The sequence below is a fragment of the Colius striatus genome, chromosome 6 (genome assembly GCF_028858725.1).
Source record: "Colius striatus isolate bColStr4 chromosome 6, bColStr4.1.hap1, whole genome shotgun sequence".
Taxonomy (NCBI): domain Eukaryota; kingdom Metazoa; phylum Chordata; class Aves; order Coliiformes; family Coliidae; genus Colius; species Colius striatus.
In genome coordinates this window covers 23053474-23074225 of record NC_084764.1, presented here as the reverse complement: position 1 = coordinate 23074225, position 20752 = coordinate 23053474, and the positions used below count along the sequence as shown (strand labels likewise).

Sequence of the window (20752 nt, the reverse complement as noted above, 5' to 3'; positions counted from 1 at the left end):
TAATGAAACCTAGACTCCTACAGTGTTGGCTATATCCTGAGGGGTGTATGTGCAATATTCAGAACCTACTAGAAGCACCCAGGAAAAGCTCATGTACATACTGAATGGGAATGCCAGTCCATTCTTCTCTATAAGCTGCAATGTGTCTTCTCCACAGGCACTTGTCAGCTCCATAAAGGGTGGTGAACAGATCCTCTCATCTGCAAGACAAAGAAAAATAAAACATGGGGTTTAGCTTATCAGATGCATCGCTACCAGATCTCTCTATATGAACCGCTTCTTGATAGTCAGCTTTACTTTAACAGTTGATATGAAAGCACTGGAAAGATTATCAGACAGGCCTGAATTGGGTTTCTGGAAACATTTCAGAAGATGAAAGGTCCAATTTTCAGATAATCTAAATAGAATTATAAAGCCTGAATTTTCACACTTAGGAATATTTAACTGCACAAGACTTAGCCAGTGAGGTGAAAAGCAGTTGGGATCTTAGCTCTTAAAATTATCCCTTCAAGCATAATTTTCTAAAGCATTTTACAAAAACCTGAGTGGTCAGCAAATGTGGGTGGAGCAGGCTGTCTCACAAAGCCATCATTACTATAGGGCCCCTCAGGTGGCAGACTCCAGCGTGGATTTACTTCAGGCAAGGTGCCAGTCATGTATTACATTCCACTATCCCTTGGACCTGTCTGACACAAAAGTAGTGCTCATTTGGTTTGGCAAAGTAAGTCAGAGAGCTGCTCACACTCTGAGACTCCTTGGCAACACTGACTCAGTGTACTTTGGTTGAAGAGAAAAAACACGGGAGCCACGGTAAAATCTAACAGAGTACGTCTGCTCTGGAGGGTTTCTACTGACATTGTGCTTGTTCACATGGGGTTGTAGGAAGGCCAGAGTCAAAACCCATCCCTCTTAGTGGCTCAGTAGGTTGAATTGCTCTAGGATTCACATCCTGTTCACTGTAGGAACTCTTGATTCCTCTAGGAATGCACCAGGAAAGGGTGAATGCACTGTAGGACTCAAAGCACTTGAGCATAAATCTCCACAACTCAAGAGGACTGGGTTGCAATTTCAAGTGTAAATAGAACCTTAGATTCAGCCCCTGCTCTGGGACAGGTCATCAGGCCCAAAGACTTTTAGCCAAAAGCTGTGCGCACATTGACAAAGTCAAAGCCAAGAACACCACTCAAGCGCAACAATCCAACTTAACTCCTCAGTGAACACAGTCTTAAATGTACTGCCTCCATAGAGTTTCAGCTGTGGCCAGGTTACCTAGAGAGTCAAAAATGAGTCACTCAACCTAGCTGCGCAATACTGAACTCCAATTCAGAACAGGTCTGCCAAAACTCGCTTCTAAGACTTATTTCAAGAGAAACAGCATGATGTCTTCCTCCAAGAAGCAACTGGAAACCAGCACAAATTATGGGAGCAAGTGTTATCTGGCAAATTCAAGTCACAGGTCTGTATCAACCAGCAATTTGTCTTGAAAATAAGCAAAACGATATCACTACTGCCATCCATATATATCCCAGCGAGCACAGAGAATCTAAACAGGTGGAGTCTATGTTATGCAGATGGTGTAGAAACTGAAATGTACATGTAAATCAAAACCCGAGCAAAACGAACTATATACTCTGAGAGCATCATACATTCAGAAACCACCTTATAAGCATTGTTTAGATTAATGCTTTTTGCTTCACTATATGTTTATGCATGTTCCATCACACAGAAGAGAAAATTGAATCACTGAAAATAACAGAGAGGTACAACTCCCTGTATTTTGGTACCCATATCTCAATACATGTCCAACCACCCTGAGCATATCTGAGAACTATGGTCATAAGTGATACGGTTGCTACAAGAAGTTTTCTGCAAAAAGACTATTTTCATACATCCTAAAAAGAGCAGAGAGATTGATGCTTTGAGGTCAACCTCTACAAAGCTCAATAAAACATCCCAGACTTCAAAGCTTTTGGTTTGCTGCTATGAAAATAGAAAGCAGCATCCAAGAGTGACAGGTACTGCAATATTTACAAGCCTTTGCCAGAGCCAAAGTTCCTTACTTGGATGAACTTAAGGAATCAGATTTAGTTTACAGATATTTGGGAACAACTTTGTCTTGGTAGCTTTCCAACCCATATGGCTTAAGGCTCACAAACAACTTTACCTTCAGAGTACAGATGCAGAGGGATGTATGGGTTCATCTCACTTCCCTCTGCTTCTCTCCCATGCAAACAGGAATGGGAGACAGGGCCGATTCAGCGTTCCTGTCAATTACATGACACTTGCAAGGGGAGATGAAGGAGCAAACAGTAATTTCTTTGACTCTATACTTAGAAAAGACCACCTGGATCAACAAAAGTGGCAGAGAAGACTCTTAGTGTCTCAAAGTGCTTCTGCTGACTTTGCATAGCGCTGGCATTTTCCTCACCAAGAAGGCAGTTGTAGCCCACTGAAGCCTCTGAAACAGACCATTAATTCACAGCCAGACCTGAGCACAAACAAACTCTCACTCAAAACAAGATTTCAATATGGCCTACAGCTACAAAGCTGCTGCTCTGAATTTAATTGCACACTTTGCAATTCTAAAGGTAGCTGTAGGTTTTAAAAAACCCCTTCAGCTGCCAGCATGATCCTCTCCTCCTTCCCAGGGTAGCAAACACATGCTGAAGCTTTCTCTCAGTGACAACAGTCTCAGCACACTTTATCTGCATTGAGATCCAGGACAGATCTAATTCAATGGTTGAGAGTTAATCTCAATACTGTTTTACATCAGCATGGAACTACACAATACAGTCCACAAAGCGCAGACAAGCTCCTCCTGCCAAGGTGAGCTGCTTTAGCGGGATCTTACTGAGCTGTGCTCAGGCACTGGACTCTTGGCCACTGTCACTGCTTCTTCCCAAAACAGTACTGATCAGTCACAGCAGAAGTGTGTGAGGACAGAGATGATAACAACCCCAACCCCACGCAAGGAGCCAACATTGTTGCTAATCTGCCATCAGAGTTGTGTGTTGGGATGCTGCTGACTGGAAGAGACTTCTAAAAGAGCAAATTTGGTAAAGATTTTGCCCTCATCTTCCATCCTTGGCTACATGCAAGCATCCTTAGATCCCAAGAGATTATTACAAAAGCAATATCTGCAGTTTTCACTTTGTACCCGAAATGAAAACTCAGGTACTGCCTCCCTCTCTTTGGGTACAGCTATCGAATCACACAATAAACACATAACCATAATTATCAACCCTATCTTCATGCAGCCTTTACTGAACTGAAGATACCATCAGGAAAAATCTCTGCCTAAGTCAAAGGACTGCTGTGATTTAAGAAGTGGAACATTTTCATACGGCACACTTAGTGGTATTTCTTTCTTTCTTCTAAGTGCCTGGTAGTCTCTCAGAGACCTGCCTTTGAAATATGTCCAGCACTCCAGGTGGACCATGTCAGGTCTAGAGCTGCCAACTAAAGAGCAACAAGTAAAGACTCTTCAGATCTGGAGAGGGTTCAGCTCTTACTTCAGACAAGTACCAAAAATATCGATAGCATTTTTGTTGTTAGAAACAACACATCATAATTAAATTTTAAAGTAAAAATGCTGTCACTATGTTCCTCCCCCACCTTCATCCTCATTTTTCTTGTATGCCTTGGCACAAACTTTGTAGTGTCTGTTTTCTATACTTTCCTTAAATTATTCTACCTTTTCTCCAAGATTATCTTGTAGGGAGTTTTCTCTTCTCGGTTTTACCTTCTGCATTTTTTCATCTTTGTTTCTTCTTTATGCGGGAGTTTTTCTGTTTTCTAACTGTTTTCTAACTTTCTTCTTCTGCTACTTAGCAGAAGTAAAGTAGCACCTTTGAATGGAGACCATGGCTGGGATGATGTTCATTGCAAAAACAGTAGGAGTGTTTGAAGTGAGACCTCTGAAGACAGCAGGGAAGCTAGCACTGATAAGTCACAGGTGGCAGGCTGTGACTCAGCTGCCTCTGTGCAGCGTTGGAGCATCCAGCTCTGGCACGTCCTGCTCTGGGCTGTGCTGTGTCAGAGCATTGCTTCATTCCCATGGAGCAACAACATTATTATGAAGGTAGAAAACATGATTTATGAAAGTCAATTTACAGGACTGAGTAGCACTCAAACCAGGGTGTTGGCATCAAGGAGGAGATTATTCCCAATGAAGTTCAACAATAGTAGCTGGAGCAATGGGATGTGAAGATGGGGAAGATGCAGACTAAATACTGTCTGGGGAAAAAAGAGTTTTCTGGCAGTAAGAGCTGGTGGATATCTTTATGCTTGGGATCTGCTTTAGTAAGAGATGTTGTGCAGGGCTCCTCTACCCAGAGCCCGTGCACCACTGGTGACCTGTAGACAGACTGCCAAACGGTTACAGGATACTCAAACCACCCAAAGGAGGAAGGCACAAGAAAAACAACACTGAACACAGACTCTCATTCAGCTGATGGGCAAAACAGAGGAAAAATAAAAGTTGTTCTCCATTGAACCAAATCTTACAAAATAGCCAATGGAAAGCACTATGACATAGTTGTACATGACAGTCCCTGGATGGCTTTTTAATGAGGGTAGATAGTCTTTGCACTATAAAAGGTCGAGAAGTACTGACCTGAAGGACAGCTGTGGATCACTGTGAGGAAAAAATGAACCAGAAGAACAGAAGAACCATAAAAAGTTTCCTACTGAAATTTCTTTGATTCTTATGATTTTGGAGAGGTAAGACAACAACAACAACAACAAAATGCAGATCCAATGCTCTACATTCATAGACCAACAAACCACACTTCCTTGTCTTCTTTCAGAAAAGGAGTTTAAAAAAAAAGAGTTCATGGTCATCTGTGAGGCTAGCTCAAAACTCACTGCTAGGAAAAAGCCCCATGAGGACAAGATTGCCTATTAAACTCCAGATTGAGTCTCAACACGTCTCCTTACCTCATAATTCACCATTCTTCATTCAGTACTTAATCTAAAGACTAGGAAGCAGAGCAGACAGGCTGAAGAACAATATTTACTCCCAGTACTACCAACCTCTTGTCAGGAGACATGACCCAATCATCAAACACATCCTACCTCTAAGTTCCCTTTAGCAAAGCTTAAAGTTTAAGGAGTTTCAGGAAACAGATTTTTCAATGCTACTGGGGTCATTACAACAGCTGAACAAAATATCTGTTTGAAGTTTCAGTCTGAGCATCAGTAACCAAAATTCCGAGTTTTACTGGAAAAAACATTAACTGAAAGATCTTTACTCAAGACCTAACTTCTGATCAGGCTCAGTTTTATCTCATTAGCAGCATCTTCTTTGTTTACACACAGAAGGCAACAGTAGCACCAAATGAGGGGCATGCTGAGGAAAATGGAAAGGTTAAAGAATGGGTACAGTTAATTTCTGAACCAGATGAATAGAGGATGCGTTTTGTCAAAATAGCACAAGAGGAGGCCTGGAGTCCCCCAGGTGCGCAGCAGACTTGGCCAAAGCACATGAGCTTGTGATCCTGCATTTCTGCTTCGCAATTACAGAGGGAGCACAGTTTCTGCCTGAGTTGCACTCTGTGGCTGGAAAGGCTGACAGGATTATTTCTGAAGAAACAGGGTGCATGACCTCCATATCGCACAACACTCTATGCACAGAAAGGACAAAGTTGGTCCTGAAAAGTGCTGGTCTCTGCTGTATACAGCCTTAAGATAAGCAGAAAAACATCCGTGTCAAAATCAGGACTGGCTCAGGTCAGTCACAATCCTATGCTCGTGGAGCAAATGTTAAGCCTTAAGCTATCTCAAAAGATTTACAGTAGAATATATCAAACTCTAAACTTCCTAATTTGTTGAGAAAAGCCACTCTTTAATAGAATAGTTGGCTCTGTGGTTTGAAAACACTTAAGCCTCTTTACAAATAAATACATTTTCAGTAAACTGTGCTTCACTGTAGCTTCCACCAGCTTGCACTGTTTCACTCTGCTCCTGAGAGGATAGACAGGATGCAGAGCCAGGGCAATGTCTTTTTCTCCTAATATAATACAGGGAGGAAATTTGAACTTCCAAGCTCACCCCTGCATCCTAAGTTTATTTGCAACCAAAAAAACCCAACCAATCACACAGAGAAGCCGGCAGGATCTTTTTTTTCAGCATGCAGCTAAATCTTATCTTGAAGGTATCTTAATTTAAGTCACCTCATGACTGGGTTTTTTTTCCTACAGAATCCCTTTAATCACTGTAAACTTACCATAGCTACAGACTGTCACTTCCACTAAGGTCTAAGTTGGTGTATCAAGGGGTCAGCCAAGCTAGGCCAAACCATAACTTCACAATAGCCCAGTCTCTCTCATCTGAAGAACCCTTTCCTTGCTCTTCCTCTAGTAGATAATTTTTCAGTTGAAGTTTCCTAAATCTCACAACTTTATTTGTAAAAATCACAACTTTATTTTAGGTTTTAGGTTTATTTTGGTACTTCCAAGCTGTACTGAAAATACTCTCAAGTTGTTTTTTCTTCCCCTCAGACATATGTGTGCATGAGAAACACTGGTAGAACAGATTTAGTTCAAATGTATGTTGATCTATACTCATCACTCAAAAATCAATCCAGATCTGAATATCTGTGTATTTGCATCTTACTCTGTAGGGGAAAAAATTCCAGTTCTCACGATAACGCAGCTGTATTTGGGGATCATTTGGCAGCACATTCTAAAGACACAAGAGGGCAGGGTAGACTCAGCTTTGATGGCATGATTTTAACCTTACTCTGGGCTTGACATATAAGGAATTGTGAACTGAGTATCTATGTTAAATAGAACATCTGCAGAGCTACCATCTTCATTTCATCCAGGCAGCAAGTTGAGGAGATCTCACAACTGAATATAAATAAGAAACTATTGAAGAAATTCCCAACAACCTGCCATTTCCATGCAATTTAGGAGTGCTAATTATGGTTTTCAAACATGATTTTAGCTCAGATTGAAGAGAAACAGTAAAAGATAAAGAAAAAATAAAGGCAAAAATCAAAGTAATGTCAATCTAATGAAGTTTTTTCCCTAACTAAACCCGCCTTCAGAGACAACCATTGCACAAAGCTATGTTCCATACAGGATCCTCCTTTACCTTTTAGATCTAGACCTTCATCTTATACCCAGTTTCCTCAGCAATCAGAATGTTCCTTTGATTCCCAAGAAAGAAATTCATTCCAGCCTTGGGTGTTCAGGTTGAAAAAGGCAGGTTTTGCAAACAAGTATTCAGCTTACTCATGGTAATGGAGCCTCATAGGTACCTGGCAGTAAAGGAGTACGTCTACAGATATGCCTTCAGTTAAAATAGACCTATGGTGACACACCATGATAAAGTGAACTCACGGCAATGTAACAAGATAAGATGTGAAAGTTTATCTCAGTCTGGATACCCAGTAGTGGATGGAAAATGTGTATTAATCATCTAACAGTCTCCTTCTTCAGGTGGTAAGAATGGTTACCCACCACCTTGTAAATGTAAGGGACAGGAAGTTTTGCAGTGGGTTTAAAAAAACAAGTATAACTTCAATTATTAAAACACATGACTTGAGGTGTTTGAAAAATGCAGCATTTTGGCTATGTTTATACACTAACTGTACACAAAATCTAAAGCCCATTTCCTGCAGTTTGACAGGATTACCCAAGAGACTGGATTATTCAACTTCAACTCATCCTCCTCCACTGTTTTTTCAAGCTTCTCAGGAGCATCGTATGCAAAGGCCTAAGGGAAGGCACTCTGGGCACACTCGACCACAGAAAAAGGAGGTAAGTGCACTAACTTTCCTGGAGAAGGAAATAAAACTTCTAGTCCTTCTTAGACTCCATGTAAAGAAGAATGTCAGGCAAAACTCTCTGATAAGTAATGACAAAGAGTAAAAAAACCTGTTTGGATGGCTTTTGTTAAAATGGTAACATTTACTCCTCAGAGCATTGGAACTTGGGGAATCATTTTACATGCTGGAGTGTTTCCAATGTTACAGGAAGAACAAAAGCAACTTTCCTCATCAAGGAAAAAACATGAAAGGGATTGTCTGGCAAGCTCAAAGAAGACTTTATCTGCATTTTTACCTCAATAATGCTCCACTTAGAACTGAAACTATTTATATCTGTGAAACCTCAAAGGCATTTCCAGAAAAGAGACAATGCAAAAACTGCTCTACATTAAAATGCAAATGTCAGGTTCAGTGTGAATACCTGAACCCTGATTAAAGCCAACTCAACAACCTCCACACAGTAATTTGTACCTGCTGTTTCATGTGCTTACCCATATATGTCAGATACCAGAGTGATAGTTAGCACTGCCATTCTGAAGCAACATAAGTCTCCAATTTTAATACTGTTACCAACATGGACAGAATGATAGTAGAGTAGTAGACAGAATGATAAATGAGTCTCAGAATCAAGAAGCAGTGCTCAAAAACAACTCCTTACTCTGAAATACAAAAGGTATCTAATAGTCCAAATGCACTTTATTTCATGGTTCTGCTCTCAAATATTGAGCTAAGAAATTACTTAGGCTAGTAAAGAACAACTTCCAAGGTAAATTACATCTGCAAATGACACACCAGATTTGGAGTGAATATATTTTTGTATACTGTATGTTAGAGCTCAAAGGAAGAGTGTGAACACCAAGGCCTTCATATGCTTGAACAGATAATGAAGCACCAAGGTTCCTCATAACCACTGTGCTCCATGCTGTGGGATGCTAATCGTACCCAGTAATCTAAGGTGAGGCTTAAAGGCCCAATGCTGAACTCCTCACTGATTTTATTTGCATGTACCTCTATAGACTTAAGCTAGTTACTTCCTCTCAGTTGAAGATTCAGTCTCTCTGAGTGTCATACACAGTACTTTGTCTAATAAAAAAGAAAACCACCAGTGAGTATATTCATGGCAGGGGGCATGATGACAGACATGACAAAGATGACACGGGCAGCTTTTTCTTGTCCATGACAGAGTTCATTTGCAGACATTCGAGTAATCAGTAGAACAGAGTCCACTGAAGCTCTTTATAGCTCTAATCTAAGAGGGTTGATGGCCCTTAACCAGATCAGTTTAATGAGCTTTTGGAAGCTAAATCCTGGGAGACACTACACAATGCATGTCCCACGCTTTCAGTAAATACCGCTTCCAAACTACATATGCTGAGTCAGAGGAAAGGCAGCATCCCACAAGGAGTGTGAAATAGTGACAAAACACCCTTAGAAGTAGAAAAGCATCTCAAAGTTATGCTGGAAAGGCCTCTGACAGTATCAGATGATGACCAGATCAAGGCTTCATAGTACACCAAGGATCCTGCAGCAGCTGTGCCCCATCTTGAAAACAGGGCTTTCTGCTCCTGTTCCATGCCACCAGTGAGAGGGGAAAAGTGAATAACTACCTCCCTTTTTCCCTTTTACTACTTTACCAACAAGTGCAATAGATTACATGCAGATCAATAAAACACAGCAAGATCTTGGGATAGCACTGAACGACAGGAGAAGCATACTGCTGCCACTGCACTGCTGAACAGCACTGACACCAAGCCCTGTGGCTGAGCATCTCCAGTCAGCTTTGTTGTGGGCCCTCCTCTATGCTGGGAGGTCAGAAAGATTTTCCAGAGACTTGGTAACTACCGACTTCATTTGAGTTTCATTATGTCAATAGATTCTGAGAAAACAACTATACAATAGCAATGCATTTCTTACTGTGTGATGAGTGAAACGTAAGAACACCAGTGGAAAGAACTGTTTAGTCTGAAACAAATGTACATTTAAACAAGGATAGAGAAACCTAAGCAGACTTGAATATCAACTCAACAACACAAGCAAATGATCATCAGTCACAAGTTTACATGTAACTTGGGAAACAAGAAGGTAACACCCTGTGCTAACGCTGTCTTTGCACAGGCTGGTAAACTTCTCTAACACATTGGGTACTTCTGCCTTCTACAGTGCTCATTGTTCAGAGCTTGCACTTTGTGGTGTGAAAGGAATACCACCAAATGAAGAGCGTTTTTATATTAAGAAACATTCTGTATTCTCAAATTAAGATCTTAAAGAAGACTTGTAGACAATCCTGAAACACTTATGTAACCCTGAAACACTAGCTCTGGCCTTGAAGGATTCTCCTCTGCACTTGCTTGCCACAGCTTAACTGGTGTATGGCACATTGACCAAGGCTGCTGCCCACCACAGGGATTGGTGCAGTTTGATGATTTTTTTCCCAAGTGGGGTGCATAGGGCCCCCTCCAAAACCAACAAACAGAAACAACTTGAGACAAACAAGCCATGTGTATTCTAAACACCAGAAAGAAAAGGAGTAAAGACCTGTCTACGTGGGAAAGCTTTGTCAGTGTATGTCTTTCTGTTACAATTATGTTGGTATAGCAAAAGAATGCACACACACCACTTTGTTTACATTGGACTAATCTCTGTTAAAAAGTCTTCAGGCAGCCCTGTAGATTTTTTTTCCCTAAACAATTGCAAAATACTCTGGGTAGATATTGCAGGGAACAGCATTCCCACAACAGATCCCATATGATCAAAACACTGTGCAGCACCTGTGAGAAACTATTGCAAGGACCAGCAATCCTTATCCACTGTTCCAAAGCTGTGTTGTTTTAGGAAGATGATATTATTTTCAAGCTGCTGATGGGTTGCAAGAAGGAAATCCTGTGCACCAGGATTCTGGCTGGCACCATGAAGAAAAGGTAGTGGCTGCTGAACTGAAAGGGGTATGTGTCCCAGCTTGGTAACCCTGTGTACACCATCTGCTAAGATACCAGCCTTCTAGCAGTATCCAGAACAAAGTGGTTTCTATATCTCTTGTGCTGTGAGGCTGGGTCTTTGGCCTCATCTTTGGTGCAATCAACGACTGAGTCCTTGGTTTGTTGCTGGGCATGTTAAGCAGCTAGAAGAAGCCAGAAGTCTCTTATTCCCTGGAAACCTCAATGCTTCAAAGAAACACGTCCAGTATTTGATCTCCTCCACTAATACCTGGGAAGGAGGGAGATGGCAATAAAAAGGTACAGGAGGAAGGGACCTCCAGCAGAGCAGAATCCCTGACTGATGCATAAGCACACATGGAAGCCCCAGGAGCCAAGTGCCCTGTGACAGCAGCCTCCTGAGTGTGGCTGTGAGCTCCCAGAAGCCATTTGCCAATGGATAACAGTGATGGAAGTCAGAATTCATCTCACTTAACTCCAGACAACTTGTCTATGTGAGCTGTCTGTGTACAAGTGTAGTCAGTGGAAATGGGCACACTTGGATGATGATTTACCTTATACATTGAATAGTTTAACATTAATCACTTCTGGGCACATCCATCTCTGTCCATTGATTGCAGAGAAACGTAGACTCCTGTTACTGAATAAACATGCAACTTTCAGCTAGGGTCAGGCACAGTGAACTGCCCTTGTCTGCCAAACAACTACCTTCACCAGGACCGTCGCCTTAAAGCAATCTTCCTGTTTTCCTGAAATGTGCATTCCTGTCTTGCAGGGAACAATGCTGACCTGGTTGGTCTGAATAGACAAAGAAATGCATATCATCTTCTGGCTTTGGTTACTACACTGACTCCTAATAACAAACCTGCTATCATCTTCTGTCAAAGAAACACATCACCAAGGGTGGAGGAGACATCTACATGCAGAAGAAACACCCTGAGAAAACACAGGAAGGACAGAGAACTTGCAGCTATCTCCTCTGCTTACATCTAGCAACACTGGCCAGGACAAATAGCTTCTTGAATCAAATTCTCCACTTTGGCAAAGACTGGCTCCCAAATAAACTTACTAGTATATTTCCACTTGTCTAAAAGAGGGTGCAAATGTAACCCTGGGCCACCTGACTGTACGCATGTCTCTGGTTTTGCTTTGGGCTTCTCTGCAGAGGCTTGCTGCAACTCATGGAATCTTTTGCTTGTAACAACACAGTAGCCTTGGATTACACCTCGTGCTCTTGCTTAACTGATTAGTATGGACTCATGCAATGGAGAGAATTTTTTTTTTTCTGTGCATCAGTTTGTGCATTGGGCTGGCAGGGTTGTACTGGCCTCTGCAAATAGTTCCCATCTCCTGACATAAGGATCAAGTGAATTAAGGCATACTTTATTTTCCCATTGTTTGATCCAATTAGGACTTGATATAACCAATTATCTCTGTTATGCCTGAAAAAACAGTTATGATTTAACATGCATGGGAGGTGCTTTCCTCACAACAGCCAGTGACAGGATGCATGCCAGTGACTGGGAGATGGACCCTCTGGAAGATGCCTTGAGCTGTATAGACACATCCATTTAGAAACCACCACCATACTTTGTGGCTCAGAGTATATGATCACTGAAGAAGAAAGCTTCCCTTCTCTTCACTGTATTTCACGAGATCCTTTCCCAAAGGACACGGAACATCCTATGTCTTCAGGAAATGCACTTCGACAAGTAAATAGCTGCAAGGACCCAGAGTACTTCACTTGCACCTGCTGATTATCTTCCAATTCACTTTTTGATGGGCAACAATGCTACAAATGTATGTCAAAACCCTATGCTCTGCATACAATATGTCCTGAACAAAATAATTTTAAAGTTACTAATAGGATAAGTAAAATTACAGGCTAAACTCTATTCTTAACTACATTGTAGTCAAAAAAGCATTAAAGACTACCCAGTCAGAAGAATACTGAGTTCATACCATACCAGCTATAGGATCTGAACTCTGCTGTCTAGGTGAATTAGAAAGTTATGGAAAGAGCTGAATTCTTGGCTAATTTTCAAGAAACATTGCTAAGCTCAACAAGCTAGACAGCTCTCAGCATGACCCATCGTGGTTTGTATAAAACATCTTTGATTTAGTAGACACGCTATTTCCTCTTCGTCTGATCTATTGAATGACCTTTTTCCAGGCTTCAGGAATCTGGGTACTAGTCTTCTTTTTGACAGACTGAAAATGCTGTAACAAAGTCAGGGCAACAGAACACATTCAGAGACATAGACTTCCAAAACAAGGAACGTATCTGTAGGTCTGGGAAAGCTAAATACTTCAAGGGCAATCAGTAGATTTCTGAGACATGCAGTCATGTCTTTCAGTCAAAACTTTACTAATCTGCTTCCTAGTAGATGAAAAGAATTAGCTCGTATTTGCAATGATTAAAAAAGCCCAAAACCACAGAGTAAATACTAAGATTAAACTTTTCAACTAATTAAAATGCAGACAAAAGAATGCTCATAGAAAATCCAGGCTTCTGTCACTGATTTACATTTAATTTATGCAAACTTTTCCAAATAGACAAAGTTTCACATGCAGCAAAGATTCTTCCAGCATCCCCAGGCTATCCAATGGAGCTTTCATTTTACTGCCAGGGAAGCTGAAAACTGACCTTCAGTGTACTGACCAAAGCAATGATGGGTTTCAGCAGCAAGCTCTGGATCAGGACGTACTGAGGACTCTCCCAAGCTCTCACAGAGCTCTCCTCATTTGAAGATCTTTCCCTTTTTACAAAGGCAGCACTCACTACAACTCCAGTTTACAGAGTTAAGAGACAAAATCCTAGAAGGGCTCCCCAAGAGACAGCCTGCAGACAAGGGTGGAAAGATCTCATCTTTTGTGCCTCACACCATCTGAGCGAAGAGTCTACCAGATCCCAGCTCTGTTCCGAGTCCCCAGCCACATGCAACGCAACAGCTGAACCATGCATTTTGAGGCATTTAAATAGAGAAAGGAACTAAATATTGAAGTAGAAAAGTAGACTGGAAAAGGTTGTAGAACTATGAGCAGCACATACAGTATGACCATTTCAGTTTGTTCCAAGACTGTAGAATGTTATCCTAATAGGATTTGCAAAGATACATAACACAGGCACATAGCTTATTTTATATGAGATTTTCTAGTGTCTGGAAGCTCAAACCTCTGTCTGTTTGTTTGGTTTTAACTTTTTATTCTTGCATTAGGAGCAGGTGCAACGGGTATAAATTAGAGCATAAGGGATTCCAAAGAAACGTAAGGAAAATCTTCTTCACTGTGAGGGTGAGAGAACACTGAACAGGCTGTCCAGATGGGTTATGCAGTCTCCTTCTCTGGAGACATTCAAAACCCACCTGGATGAGTTCCTGTGTGTCCTACTCTAGGTGGTCCTGCTCTGGCAGGGGGTTGGACTAGATGATTTTTCAATGTCCCTTCCAACTCTTAAGGTTCTGTGATTATGACCACTACAGATTGCTTTTTTGGCCTGTGTGCCCATGGGTGATTTAATGTAACTGCAACTGTGCCACCAGCACATGTAGATATCCAAATGTGCTCAGTTCTGTAGAACCTCTCAAACACCACAATTTGCACTCCAACACTCAAAGCACTTCAGAAATAAGCAGGACACATGCTGTACAAAAACATTAATTCTCTGGGCCAGGGAGGCTGTTCTTCCTAACTTGAACTCATCTTTGGAGAAGATGAGATTATGCAAACACAAGACTTCAGAGATTGTGGATTTGCCCTGACAAGAACATTTTATCTTTCCTTCCTCTTCCCTGAGGCCAGCACTGGTGCCATTCGTTAGCAGAAACTCAAGGCCACCTGTTAAGCAGCAATGGAGAGTACATACAGCTTTTCTGAGTAATTTCTTCATGTTACCAGAGAAAAGGGCAACAGAAGACATTAGGCTACTACATGCAGGGTGCCATGAAGTTCAACAGTGTGCTAAAAAGCAGGAACAATGTACCTTCTGTCTCATGGGAAACAGCCTTCAAAACCTGATCTCAGCACTTTCTCTCTGAGATGCAACATGGAGGATGATGCTGCTGCTGCTGCTTCTCAGTGCTGCTGAATTTAGCTCAGCAAGAAGGGGAAAGCACTTGGGAAGGATGGCTGTGTATGCCAAAGGAGGACATGTTAGCATCCTACCAGGACACCAGCCTGGGAAGTACCAGTGTTTTGTTCCTGTAAGCCTGGATATCAGTCACATTTATACATCAACTACAGCACTCAAATGCTGTAGTTAGACAAAAAATGTACCAAATGTCAGAAGCAACATTGGACCTGAAAACAGGCAGGAATGTACCACAGCTCTGTCTGACAATAGGTTTGTCCTTTGGAAACTCGCAGTTTTATCAGAACAAGAGGAGGAAATACCCTGAGCACTCTCTGCAATGTCTTCACAGGAAAAGGAATCAATTGTTCTGTTAAACCGAGAAAGCACGAAAATAAATAAATAAATAAATGAATATCTGTGTTCAGAACTAGACAATCACAACAGGTGCCAGTATTTTCCAGTTGTCAGGCATATAACATCAACATTTCAAGATGCTCTGTCAAGTGTTTAATAATAGCCTCTTTAGGTGCCTTGGGAATTGTCTGCACAGTGTATAGCAGAGTACAAAAGCAGGAAATCATCAGGAGATTTTGTGCTTTACTAAAAGGAGAAGCAGAGAACATGCCAAGTTCCTTGTGAAAAAAAGATGATTGCACATTGGGTAGACATGGCTGCAATCTTGATGGTGGTTAGGCTGTCACAGCTTTTGAAAGTTCCAGGGAGTCACAACCAAGATGATGGGCTACCAGCAAAGAGCAGTAAGCCTGCATTGCTCATCCAATAATCTGCACCTGTTGCTACTTGATTTTGCAGACCACTTTCATGCCCCTACACATAGGAGGGAGGCAGTCTTCTTTCATCTGAGAGCAACAGTTCAGACAGCCAGGTAGGAAAAGGCAGTTATGAACAGAGGGGAGATAAAGTTTAACAGGACTTATGCCCCACTTCTCCTTCTAAATGAGAGATTAAGGACATGATCTTGGTTCACTGCACTTAACACAGTCATTACGGGACTTCTGGGGCTGCACCAACTAAATACCCCCTGAAAAACTAAACTCTTTCATCTCGTTCCATTAGCCCTGTTTAGGGCACAAGGACACAGGAGACTCATGGAAAGCAAGCATAAGCTCTAAGATTAACTGATGAGGAAACTATGAAACCAGAGAGGCCCCTTCCTTTCCAACAAGCCCTTGTCATTCACCTGCATTTTTCTGGTGTGAGGCTGGGGAAGAAGGTAAACACCCAGGCACAGTTCAGGAGAGGATGGGACCCTTGTGACATTCACAGTTACTTCAACCATAAGCTATCCATGAGGGCACAGCTATTAGTGTGCAGATGTGCCACTGGAACAATCAGTGGGAAACCAATGCAATCACCTCACTGGAGAAGCTGGGGGTGTCAGGACTGAACCCTACTGCAAAGGAAAGCAGAGGAAGGCTGCTTTCTAGACTGGTGCAACCTCATGGCCACAGAAGGCAAAGTGAGATCCTGAGGCAGACAGCACTGCCACGGCTTCTGCTGGCTAAAACAAAGCAGGAGACATTATCTAAGGCAGGACACACTCATGGCACACAGATGATACCTCAGCATCTTTTGAAACTGTAACTCTTCTACATTATGTGCTTTATTCAGTTAATATTCTTTCCCCATGAGTCTGAGTTAGATGTTTATTTGAATTTGCTTTTAAATCTGCAGGATGACCCCTGTTCTGTATATCATGAGAGCTAGGTTCATTTTGGCAATGGTTATTGGCCTGTTATCAAAATGAATACCCCATCCTCAATGCCTGTTTCTCACGTCTACCTGAGTAAGAGAATATTCTATGAAGATATCCCTGTCAGTTAGCCAATATACTCATGCTATTTTCCATAATATTGGTGTAATAGCTCTTCCCTTATACTTTGCAAATCTATCTCAGACAAGAAGAAATTCATTTTCTGTACCAAAGGTAAATAGTAGGATAGATGTTCATATAGCACAATCAAAAATGAAGCATTGCAAGCACATTGCCAACCAGGCAATTCTGATTTCTTCACTTGCAAAAGTTTGAGTGTTAGGTATGAGTGAAGTCATCACTTTTTCCGCTACCCTTTCTGTTTTTCCTCTGAGCCCACATTTAATAGTGTATCTTTCTAAGATCCACCTTAAGATTTTTAAAGGATTTTCATATGTTACAGGTCATGATCACTTCTGCACAGCCTCAAACTCATTTTACTTCAGCTTCCCTCCAAATATGCCCAAGGATTTAAAATTTATATTTAACCTTTTCATCTCATTTCAAAAGCACTTGTATTCTGCAGCATGAATCCAGTCATTATGTTCTGCCTTAAGTAAAGCTGCCAAAATCCAGGGTTAAACTGCAGTTGGTCAAATTTCAGACCACTTCCTCATGAGAACACAGCCCAGGGTGGTTAAAAAGCTGCTCCTCAGCACAAGGTGGAGGTCCCTGCAGGGAACATCCCACCTCAGTCCGCAGGTACATGCTGTAGGCACCTGTACTAACACTTATAAAACACCTTTAAAGGCATTTCATTCCAGACAGTCATCATAGAAGCCCAGAAAGATGTCAGATGATTTATTATGTCAATATCCATCTGACTACAGTATGATCAATAGAATGCACGGGAGGGGGGATGGGGCTTAACTACACCATGTAAAAAAGTTTATGGGTTTCTAGTTTTCCTTATGCCCTTAAGTTTAGTTTAGTCCACAAGAGAAGAGTGGTCTCTGACAGACCAAAAAGATTGTTTGAACTGGGATCAGAAAGGTGTTCTTGTTTCCCAGGATGTGGCTCATCCTTTGCATTTCAGGTTTGCAAAGCTCTGTCATATTTCCAGAGGATGGAAACTGAGACGCATATTTGTAGTGATGAAGTACGTGTTTGCATTCTCCCACAGAAACTGGCCACTAGTATTCACTTCGTTTCTTGCTATTTTATTTTCCTTTTATGATCTTCACTCCCTTTTCTCCTCAATCTTTGCCGGAGAGATCTTCAGCATCCTTGCTCATTTGTTTGGTTTTGGGTTTTTTCCCCAGTATTAAGACAACACCTGATCGTAGTAGAACAAATCAGCAGAGACAACGGCTAGTGGCAGATGTCTAGGTAAGAGTATAAAACCACAAAAAACTTACAATGACATTGTCCACATCAGCAGCAGCCATTTAGGGACTCCCTGAGAACAGTAAAAGGTTTATCCATTCTCAATTCTGCTATCAATCCAGTTGTTTTTTTGAACCCCCACAAATTGGCATTCACATCATCCTATGGCACTGACTGTCCCTGCCTAGCGATGAAGTATAGGATAGTAAAAATGTGGGGTTTTTTTAGCCTACTACTTTTGTATTTACCAGAAGAAACCACACACTGCTGTTCCTATTCATCATCAATGTGCCACTCCTGACTCGGGCCTTCATTAGGCTCCTCACTCAACAGCTTCAAGAAGTTTGGAGTTCTGCATTTCAGTTTGATAAAGTACTTTGCCAGTGAAGCTACTGTCCTGGGGATGGAAATGAAAGGGTCTGGCCTTCAGTAACCCAATGCAAGTTTCTGTCTTTTATGTTGAGTCTTCAATAAAGACTCTTAACAGCACAGGGAAACACAAGATCTTGTATTTATTGTACAAGATTTGGATGGGGGAAAAAAAATCACATTTTTCTAAACTTGCTTTGGGACTTCCAGCTGTGCGACTCAGATTGTGTTTCAGTGTATGAGGTTATTATGTAGCCGTTGTAAGGCTAGAACACCTATTTTCTGAAAGAAAACAAGATATCTGGTTGGAAAAAGTTGGAGAAATTCAAGAGAGGACTATGCTTGTAGATGCCTGTCGGATGTTGAACACTATTTCCTACACAAAATGTTTGCCTCTCATATTAAAGTACACTAAATACACAAGCCTAGTTATTAAGAATAAGAGACTGCTCCAAGAAGATCACAAAGACCTTCAGTCATTTTATGACTTAAAAGTCATCTCTTTATTTAAATTTTCTCAGTTCAGAATGCAACGCATTTCAGCAGTTATAATGAAGATGAGAAGCTGCACTTAGGCAGTTACAGACCACTAAACACACCACATTTCTTTTCTGCAATTTATAAAATCAGAGGTCACCATCAGAGAAATATCCTGTAATATCTGTGCAGTTAACTCAGGTTGTAAATCCTCCCATCTGTGTGTTCAGGGGGCAGATTTCTGCTAAAAGAAGTGCTGTAGACCCAGGTCAGAATTTGGTAGTGCTGGTCTGACTCTGATTATAATCCACAATTGTGTTTAGATACAAATTTCCAAAGACTAGTACACAGGTATGCAGGAACAACGTTCAAGTGTGATGCCTACGGGGAATCAGTTTGCTTAACACCCTCCACTGCCCAAATACACCAGATACACACACTCACTCCCTGCAAAAACCACTTGCCTCAGTTAAAATTAAAAAAATCCCACACTATACATGTTCTGCTCATCAATGCCAATTAAGAACAGAGGCAATAACATATAGCTGGAAATAAGCTTTAACTTTAAATTAAGGATCAGATTTTGTAGCTTGATTGGGGTTTGGGATTTTTTTTTTACTTGCTTTGTGGCAATATATATGTCTGGTTTGGGGCTCAGCTTGAAATGCTCAGAAAGCTGCTCAGATGCTGGTTTTGAATCCTAGATAAAATTCCACACAATGCTCCTGCTTTTCCCTCTTCTGGAAGAGATATATGCTCAGCTGATTACCTTTAGTCTTCTGCAGCGTGAAAGGAGCCAGAGCCGTCTAACTCCCTTCCATGGCCCATCCTCTTCTTTTTACCTTGAAAAGGAGCCGTAGAAGTTCAGAGGCTGCTGTGATTCTGAGCTGACACATGCCTGGCAATGACAGCTATCCCATTACTGGGAAAAAGATACAGCTTGGAAGAAATGTCAGTTTCTCCTGCACTGTCCAATGCTTATGGCAAGATGCAACTGTGACACAGAAATAACCAGTCTGCTGCAGCACACACAGCATGCTCCGGCAGCACACACAGAGGCCTGCTGCTGCTGTTAGGGTTCGCCTGCTACAGCTGAAGGGAATGTTCCAGGATGCTGTGAGATTTGAAAATCAAAGCAAACAGATGTCTCTGATCTCAGTAATATCACTTGAATTAGTAATTACATCAGAGGTGTCAGTTCACAGGATGATGGTGAGAATTTGGTCAATGGACACTTTCCCAGTATGGAAAACCTTTCAGTAAGGCCATGGTTCTGTACCATAAAGGTCAGCACTGTCAAAGGACAATTCAGGAAGCCTTGTGACAAATGGCAGACCCTTATCTTAGCCAGCCATCAGCTAGAGATGCCTCAAATGGTAAATGCAGTAGAAAAATAACAAACCCTATTTCAGGAACAGCAGTTCTCTGGTCAACTCAGCCTACCAAAGTTTAGCTGCAGCTTTTCACAGATACATACGTTATGCTGAATTAAAAAACAAATATACAGTCTGGTTTATTTGAGCTACACTTGGTGACATATCGCCAGCCCACAGACTTTTCCTCCCCTACATTAGCATATGTAATACTTCATTTTGTACAAACAAGTATTTCTACAGGATAAGGATCATTACATTAAATTATCATTAATTTTAATAACCATGCTATCTCAACTTTGGATATGCTGCCCAGTCCTAAAGATATGTTTTGTTTCAAACTACAAAGCAGTCTGTCTCCTCTGGTCTGTTTTTAAAACTTATGACATTTATTTAACCCTAATGACAATCAGTATAAAGGAGAAAACTATATCACACCAATGAAATGGTAAACACCAAGTTCCAGGCAGTGTTAATCTTTGTCTGATTCCTTCTTCCAAGAGACTGCTCCTTGCAATCTGATCAAACTTGAAAGCCTGCAAGTACTTCTGGAGATTCACTGGTGAAGCAGAGAAGAGGAGAGTGAGTTAGGGTGGACAGTCAGTGTAAGAAAAGTGTTTCATTGTGCAAATTTTTTCTCGTTCAATCCCCAGG

At 41.4% G+C, this 20752-nt stretch overlaps 1 protein-coding gene across 1 annotated transcript in view; it reads right to left on the bottom strand.

Annotated features, from left to right (window-relative positions):
- The window catches only part of ITPK1 (inositol-tetrakisphosphate 1-kinase), a 153325-nt gene that overhangs the window by 21934 nt on the left and 110639 nt on the right, over positions 1-20752 (bottom strand). The window contains exon 6 of the mRNA XM_061997805.1: positions 102-200. Coding sequence (XP_061853789.1) covers positions 102-200 — 99 coding nt within the window. The remainder of the gene's footprint in view (positions 1-101; positions 201-20752) is intronic.